We start from the raw sequence: 9,262 nt of genomic DNA, 5'->3' as shown, positions 1-9,262 counted from the left end.
CAGCAAATTACTTCGGTTACCTCCTGTTCTTTAACAAAACACAATACCTTTTACTGTATGATTTCGAGTTCATTTTGTGGTAGGTGACACTTATTTTCAGTGCTGAATATGTTTACGTACTTTAATGATGAAAAAGGGAAACAAAAAAAAATATTAAAGCAGAATGGTGGCAGTGGGGTCAGTTCTCCATTCCTAAAAGTGCCATTCCTACCCACTGCCATTCCTACTGAGGTTAGGGTTAGGGTTAGGGTTTGGGTTAGGGTTAGGGTTAGGGTTAGGGTTTGGGTTAGGGTTAGGGTTAGGGTTAGGGGTTAGGGTTAGGGTTAGGGTTAGGGTTTGGGTTAGGGTTAGGGTTAGGGGTTAGGGTTAGGGTTAGGGTTAGGGTTAGGGTTAGGGTTAGGGATGGCAGTAGGAATGGCAGTGGGTAGGAATGGCAGTGGGTATAGGAATGGCACTTTTAGGAATGGCAATGTGTACCCGGTGGCAGTGGCTCAGGAGGTAGAGCGGCGCCCTTGCCGGATCCCTGGTTCAATCCTCGGCTCCTTCTTGTTGAAGCGTCCTTGAGCAAGACACAGAACCCTATAGCTGCTACCAATGAGCAGGTTGGTGCCGCCTTGCATGGTTGCCTCTGCCGTCAATGTGAGAGAATATAAATGGACATTATGAAGCACTTTGGATAAAATCAGCTATAGAAATGCAGACTCTTTTCCATTTGCAGAACACATGAAGGCATTTACGGCAAGCACATGAACCCCAGTGTCCTTATCCTGGGCATGTCATAATAGGCGAACATTTTGGCAAGAATATCCAGATCCACAAGCTCACAGCTAGATGTTTTGTGAGCTTGTAGATCGGCTATTTTCGGCAAAGCATTAAATGCAATGCTGCGTTCACACTGGCTTCAACAAAGATGCAGGCTACCATTCATTTTCAATGGAAGCCAGAGACATGAAGACGCAAAGATACATGCAACGGGAACTTGAGCATGGACCCCATGCAACGTTTGTAGCTGCTGCAAAAGCTAGAACAGCAGTGTAGCTTTGTATCTTTGTATCTTTTGTACGAGGCCTAAAAGGCACAAAAGGGGAAGGCCAATGGAAGTATTAGAGAATTATAGGATTTAAGTGGTTTAACAAAAAACGTGGCCTGCTGTGGCAACAGTGGCCAGTGACTGCTTGAAGTGATGCGTGATGGAAACGCGTGGAAACATTAAATCATCCCACTGAGCACGCCGTCTAAAAGTGGTCTAATAGTGGTATAGATTTGAACGTTTTTTAGTTGTCTAAACTTAGACTAGACGACTAATAGACTTCTAATAGTCGTCTAAATGTAGACGGTCTATATTTAGACGACTATTAGAAGTCTATTAGTGCGTGGTCTAGTCTAAGTTTAGACAACTAAAAAACTTTCAAATCTATACCACTATTAGACCACTTTTAGACGGCGTGCTCAGTGGGATGCTTTAGTTTCTCGTTGTGTCAGAGTTTCGATGGTTCCCGCATGCTACTAACAGGAGGAAGCAGAGCTGTTTCCCATTATGTTCCGGGAGAGAGCGACTAACTCGTCCTCTGTCCCCTCTATTGATTCAGGCGTCCTCGGTGTCAGTGTGTCCTGAGTACCCATCCTCCCACCCACTGTGCTTGCGGTGTCACAGAATGGGCGCTGCATGCGCTGGATGAAGCCCACAGATGGCACGTCGCCCCCTCCCGGCCTTTCCTCCCGTAAAGTGCCATTCCTGATGTGTCGCTGCGTTTTAACGGACACGACTCAATAGCATTTCTGCTGCCGGAGATAGCAGATCGATTAGTGCGGAGGGAAATTCATACAATTAGAGAGACAGAGAACGACAGAGAGAGGGCGACAGAGAGACAGAGTGTGTGTGCTGTACATGCTGAATGTGTGTATACTGTACAGGTACAGTACAGTATCTATGTGTGTATTGTCTAAGCCTTTGTGTGAATTGTATGAGCCAGTGTGCGGATTGTAATGTCACTATTGTGTGTGTGTGTGTGTGTGTGTGTGTGTGTGTGTGTGTGTGTGTGTGTGTGTGTGTGTGTGTGTGTGTGCGTGCGCGCGTGTGTGCATGCACGTGCGCGTGCGTGTGCGTGTGTATGTGTGCATTCTTCTTACAGGAAGGGCATTTTATTTATCATTTATCTATTTTCTTTTTCTGTTTTCAGTTTTCATAGCATCATTTTATTTTACCTCCTCCATAAAAGATGGTTTCATTGTTACAGAGACAATGGCCTGCCCAGAATGTATTGATTTGTCCCCCCAGCGGAACATCTTAATTGCATATCCACACCGTTATAATGTTGTAATATTAGCCACACCTTGCCAGGGAAGACAACGATGCTGCAGAATGCTTCTGCATGTGTCTGAAATGCTGAGGAGGTACGGTAGGGATGTCACTGAGAGTGATTCCTTTCTTTCTTTCAGGTGGTTAGCTCACTCTTTCCCAAACAGTGGGTCGCGCTCGCGACCCATTTGTGGCCAATTCTTATGGGTCACGACTCCAGTAAAAATCTAAATTTCTTTTCCTAATTTTTTTTTCATATTTAAAAATATATCCCCTATTTTATTTTATAGAAAATAAAAATTCCATACATATAATATAATCTTACAATAAATGCGAGAAGTCTCTGCGTGCTTGCGTGCGTGCGTGCGTGCGTGCGTGCGTGCGTGCATGCGTGCGTGCGTGTGTGTGTGCGTGTATGTATGTAATCCGCGTATCTCGAGAACCGTTCGTCTCACCGGCTTCAGATTCGGCACGCGTGTTCCCCGCCGCGGTGCGGGGTGCAGTGCCCGGCCTCGACCCGACCCGATGTGCGTTTTCCGGACCGGGCGCGAAACGTTCGGAATCACGGATGCTGAGCTGATTGTTGACATCAGGCTGTTCAGGAGGAACCGGCCCAAGCGCTGACTCATTGTGACATCACTTCATAAAAGGCTCAATCACTTACGCCACATGAGTCAACAAAAAATCTCTGTGAGTTTGTATGTATGTATGTATGTAATCCGTGTATCTCGAGAACCGTTCGTCCCACCGGCTTCAAATTCGGCACGCACGTTCCCCGCCACAGCAGGTAGTGCAGTGCCCGGCCTCGACCCGACCCAATATGAGATGTTCTGGAACCGGCACAAAAGGTTCGAATTCTCCGTATGCGGAGCTGATGTCTGACATCAGGGTTTATCGGAACCGGCACTGTGTCTGCAGAGATCTCCATATATGGGCATAAAATGGACGCAGACAGACAGATACAGATATCTCCATATATGGTCATAAATGGACACAGGCAGAGATATGGTCAAAACGGGTCCTATGACAACATGTATAATGGGGTTTGCATTAGATATCTCCATATATGGGCATAGAGAAAATGGACACAGATAGACAGATATATATGGGCATAAAATGGACCCAGCATAAAAGGGACACAGACAGACAGATACAGAGATTTCCATATATGGGCATAAAATGGACGCAGATAGACAGATATCTCCATATATGGGCATTCTGACATCAAGAAATCTCTGAGTATGTATGTATTTATGTATGTAATCCGCGTATCTCGAGAACCGTTCGTCCCACCGGCTTCAAATTCGGCACGTGCGTTCCCCGCCGCAGCAGGTAGTGCAGTGTCCGGCCGACCGTCAGGCAGATACAGAGATCTCCATATTTGGGCATAAAATGGACGCAGTCAGACAGATATCTCCATATATGGGCATAAATAGACACAGGCAAACAGATGGTCAAAACGGTTCCTATGACAACAGGTATAATGGGGTTTGCATTAACACATGGGCTGCTCAGGTTTATAAAATTTCTAGCTGTTGCTGCTGCCGCCGTTCACTCACGCTTTATTTTGAAGAGCCTCGGAAGCTTCGTGCGTGTGCACATGGGTGTCCACTGACGATTGAGGAAGATAATCCCTTTGTTTACAAACGCTCGCGAAACTAAAATCCAAACGGGGGCCGACCATCGCGTTATAGTGTCGCCGTGAAAACAATCAGATCTCTGCTTCCCTGGCGTTCTTTTCACCTCATTCAGAGATAAAGCCCTTTTTATGTTTCAGAGTAGAATGGAAATCAATGCAACCAGCTTGTGCCATTTTCTCTCTCTCTCTCTCTCTCTCTCTCTCTCTGCTACTGGGTGGCGTATGGACTCGGGTCATTCAGAGGGCAGGCAGCTGCACGTACAGTTAACCCTTCGTTGACTCGTTCAGGGACGAGACAACTCCTTTTGGCAGGGTGACACCTAGTGGCCTTAACTCGTTACTGAACGAGTTTGGCTCCTTGGGTGTTAAAGGGCGGGGCATTCATTCCCTATTTACATCGTTCCCGAGTTGGCCAGGTTGCCGACTAGACGCTCTAGTAATAAATAATAGTCAATGAGTTAAGAAGTAATGAAAATAGACGATCTACAAGCTCTCGCGACGCGTTACCCATGCATATTTCACTATTTTGAAAAACATTTTAAAATAGTTACAAATAGCCGCGACACATCTCAACGTGTCGATGTAGATCGGCTAGTTGAACTACTTAAAGATAGGGACGCAATTGACAGAACAGAGGGTTTAAGTGTCTAGTTTATAATCTGTCGTACAACGCTGCCAAAAATGGGTGGTTGTAGCGTTGTTCCAGACCAACACGCATTACTCCGACGTTGCGTTCGTCCGACTCTCCCCATTAATAACCCTATCTTTAACCCTTACCCGCGCGCGTAGCCACGGAGTCGGAGTAGTGACTAGTGAGACGTCTGACTGACGTATTCCTCCCGCCAAAAATAGCAGATCTACAAGCTCACATCGGTTCGCTTTTGTGACACGTTGTGAACGTGTGACCATCGTACAGCAACGACAACAAAAGTATAAATCTGGCTTAAAGTTCTGTGGTCTCGCACAATCATGCAAGGACACATCCAACGCACACACGACTTCAGTGGCCTCGTTTAGTGATCAAAGCTCTTCAAACACGCGAGTAAGCAGGCAAACAACTGAAGGAATGTGGCCTGTCTGCAAATGGAAGCCACTTTAGGCTTCCATTTTCAGCCGCGCTATACATTCCTTCAATGTACACCGAGCTGTTAGTTAAAAGGAAGAAAAGGCCTTGGGGGAATGTAATTCACAGAACGAAACCATTCCATTCCATGTAGTCTATTTACTGTAGACCTGCATGTACAGTATTCGTATTCCTTTCATCCAGGTGGACAACGAAGCTATACGGTAGCAAGTGAAGCATCGCCGAGGACAACTCGGACAAGGTCAGCTACAAAGAACGCCAAAGCTTGACGTGTGTGTGTGTGTGTGTGTGTGTGTGTGTGTGTGTGTGTGTGTGTGTGTGTGTGTGTGTGTGTGTGTGTGTGTGTGTGTGTGTGTGTGTGTGTGTGTGTGTGTGTGTGCGTGCAGTAGGCCTATATCATGAAATGCATCCGATCCATTTGAAATTCATTATTTAAATAAATATACAATGGCTTATATAACTCCCGGTTTGAAGAAAAACAGCCTTGGGAAGAATTGTGTAACCAGGCTTTTCATCCCTGTTTTTAGCACATTAAACGGCATTAATATTCATAGGCTAAGGAAGCTTAATATGTATAAGTATATGTATATGTATATATATATATATGCCTATATACACACACACATACGGTATATATAAACACACACACACACACACACACACACACACACACACACACACACACACACACACACACACACACACACACACACACACAGTGTACTGTATACTGTATAAGTACTGTACCAGTAAAACACCCTAAGGGCGAGAAGTGTCCTCGCTCTAAAGAGAGAGGTCACGCTGAAACAACAGAGACTGAGACAATATGTCCATATATGGGCATTCGCAGATATGGGCTTAATATTGATGACATCCGGGATCTTGGCCATAATATGGAGCGTGACGGACGGACATGATCTGCAGGTTTTCATACTAAATACGACCTACAGTCGCAATAAAGACAGTTGGAGAGAGAGAGAGAGAGAGAGAGAGAGAGAGAGAGAGAGAGAGAGAGAGAGAGAGAGAGAGAGAGAGAGAGAGAGAGAGAGTCATCGGTGAGTTGAACATGGATGGATATCGTTGTTGTCGGGCGGAAACCTCGTATCTCCAAGTTTCAAATTTGTACGTTCTTTCGCAAAGTAAAGCCCTGCTTCATCATACAAGGCTGTTACACAAAAGTAGTGAAAACAGCAGATCTACAAGCACACAACGCCTCGCGGTGCGAGGCGTTGTGTGCTTGTAGATCGGCTGTTTTCACTAGTTTAAATCATTTTTAAAATGATAAATACAAAACGAAACGGTTTTGGACATACAAGGTTTTCACCCGACAACGGCGATATTGTATTGCTAATCAGTTCCAGTTGCAGTCTCGCTGCTGAGCCTCTCTCTTTCCCCGACACAGAACACCCGGTCTTAGGTTATGTAAGGCTCTGATGATGGTGCCACCACCAGTGCTGACGGTGGCAGAACACAAGGTCTAAATATGCCCTGCCTAATACCCTCTCCTGAGCCTCGGCATGTGAAAAGGGGGGGCGAAGGACAAGGCATCGCCACCGCCTTGACACGGAACAGTGGACAACATGATGAAATCCCGAGGCCTTTTTTATCTCGTCGGCAGAGAAGTGTGACAAACCCCAAAATAATACGGCGATGGCTCTTCTTCCGCCAACAGCAAACGGCCCGTGTGCAACAATCGAGTCCAAAAGGTCATTGTCATACTATTTTCTGTTATAGACACACATAAGCTTGTACACATCAGCCAGTTTAAAGCCACAATCCATGCCGTAACTCAGTGAATAAAACATTGTTTTTACTTTTAACAAATTTGTAGTGTGTTAATACCGGTACAAAATAACTAAAACATCTTGGAGGTGGTCTCCCATGCTTTTCTATCGATACATTTAGATCCTGTGGTTGGGTATAAGGACCACTACTGGCTGAGAAGAGGTACAGCGTGAAACTCAAATGGAAATAGCTCACATTCCCGAAACTATGTGTTCTCTGTTATAGCTGAACAGTAAAAGGTTTGTGACCTGGGATGGACATAGGTGATGTCACATGTGATATCACCTGTGATGTCACAGTGACAAGGGAACCAACCAATGGGGCTGTTAAGTCTGACATCATTTTGTAGGCAGAGGAGAACTTTTGGGCCCAAAAGGCCCCAGCGCCGGTGAATATTTTTACTGTTTTTACTATTTACAAATTTTTCTTCTCTTTGTTGTTGAAAGGAAAGTGGAAGAATTGTACTTTAGTCGATATTTTTGTCTCGGATCTGTTGAAATAGCGAGGGACAATTATTGACAATAAATCTGCTTGGAGGTGTGACTACAAAATGATGTCACGGCTTAAAAGCCCCATAGACCTTCGGTCGCAAAAAAAAAAAAAAAAAAGAATAGTCTTAAAGGCCAGTCAGCTGACTCCTCACATGACCCAGAGAGATTCTCTGACAATAGTTGGCATTTAAATCCACTGTTGGTCATCTTCACGATTATCGATAATAATGGCAGCACGGGGGAAAGTGATCGCAGTCATTGGCGACGAGGACACGTGCACAGGGTTCCTCCTCGGTGGGATCTGCGAACTAAACAAGAACTGTAAGCCCAATTTCTTGGTCGTTGAAAAGGACACAAGCATCACAGAGATTGAGGAGACCTTCAGGAGTTTCCTGGCCCGTAATGATATTGGCATCATCCTGATGAACCAGTTCATTGCTGAGATGATCCGCCATGCGACTGATGGCCACATGGAGTCCTTCCCTGCAGTGCTGGAAATCAGTGGCGTCAGTTCAGAAAAAGCTAAGGTATGGCAACATGACAAGACACCAGTCATGTTGCCATACCTTAGCAAAAGGCATGATACATTTATTTTAAGTACATTAAAGAACAGTTGTTCAAGTGCAGCTAAACTTGACATAAGTAAACGTGCCACAATGAACAATAATGAATTGCACCTGTGTAGCTGACCTGCGGAACCTGGGAATATCTACCATTTTGTCAAGATGTGGAGAATAATAGTGTGGAGAATTATAACTATAATACCTTGTTAAATGTTTCATTTGTAGTTATTTTAATGTAATTCAACAACATAACCAGCACAGATAGACAATGAGACATTCATGGATTTATATTTTAAAGTGACTTGTATTCTCCACCCTGGACCCAGGGTATGGCAGCTGCATACCCCTGCCATACCCAATTGACGCCCCTGCTGGAAATCCCTTCCAAAGAGCATCCCTATGACGCCTCCAAGGATTCCAGTTTACCCAGGGCCAAGGGCATGTTCTCTGCTGAAGACTTGAATTCAACACCCACCCGACACACCCTTTCTTTGAGGAAGTGCAAAACACACTTGTATGCGCGTGGTTATACCTAACTTGTCATTTATGGGTATACCGGTAGATGCACACATTTGGAAACTGTCATTTCTGCCTTGTCTGCCGTTTATTTACTGTTGGCAAAATACACCTTATGATCTAAGGGAATGGCTGATCTTATCAAAGAAATTAAATTCCCATACATCCATTTCATGTTATCTCAGTGTAATATCACTGCAAGTAAATTAGTTTTGTGATTGTAAGGACCGATGTACTGTATTGACCCATACGCATAAAAAATGATGTGTTGATGTTTAAAATAAATTATTGTGGAAAAAAAAAAGTCTTAAAGTTACCTTGTGTACCTGGAAAGTTTACTAATAGTATGTTAGTTCTGTTGATCCAAGCCATAACACAAGCGATCATTACGTTAAAAGGAACTCTTTCGAGAACTGTGCGAACTCTTTGGAGATTTCCAAGTGTGGGCCCTGATCCAGGAAAGGTTGATATACCACTGGTATAAAAGATTATAATATGCACAGTTAAAAATAAAAGGTGCACACTGAGGTCACCACTTGTACATTCAGGTCGCTCCACCAGAATCTGCTGTGCATAAGGACGGGAGACATTTCATATTCCCACACCTACACAGAATCTGCTGTGCATAAGGACGGGAGACATTTCATATTCCCTCAGAATCTGCTGTGCATAAGGACGGGAGATATTTCATATTCCCACACCTACACTCATTCAGTAAGTAGGCCGGGTAGAGGAATTATGATGCCCATTTTACCACCGCGGCTGAGCATGTTGATGTCGACCGCTGTCTTGTACCTGCACTTAAGGTGAAGACGTACTGCCCCATGCAGTTGTATGTCAACCTGTAGGGCATAATCTGTATCCAGGGGTACGAGATTTACTGTA

General features: G+C 44.7%; 1 protein-coding gene across 1 annotated transcript; it reads left to right on the top strand.

Moving 5' to 3' along the window:
* Positions 1-7,525: 7,525 nt before the first annotated feature.
* LOC308284807 (V-type proton ATPase subunit F-like) lies at positions 7,526-8,397 on the top strand (the record flags this gene model as incomplete). The annotated part of the gene is made up of 2 exons (XM_080725534.1): positions 7,526-7,786; positions 8,230-8,397. The coding sequence occupies 2 exons, from the start codon at positions 7,526-7,528 to the stop codon at positions 8,395-8,397; spliced, it is 429 nt and encodes a 142-aa protein (XP_080581660.1).
* Positions 8,398-9,262: the final 865 nt, after the last annotated feature.

The sequence above is a fragment of the Nannobrachium achirus genome (assembly GCF_963921795.1).
Source record: "Nannobrachium achirus genome assembly, chromosome: 5".
Classification (NCBI taxonomy): Eukaryota; Metazoa; Chordata; class Actinopteri; order Myctophiformes; family Myctophidae; genus Nannobrachium; species Nannobrachium achirus.
This window is presented reverse-complemented; position numbering and strand designations above follow the sequence as displayed.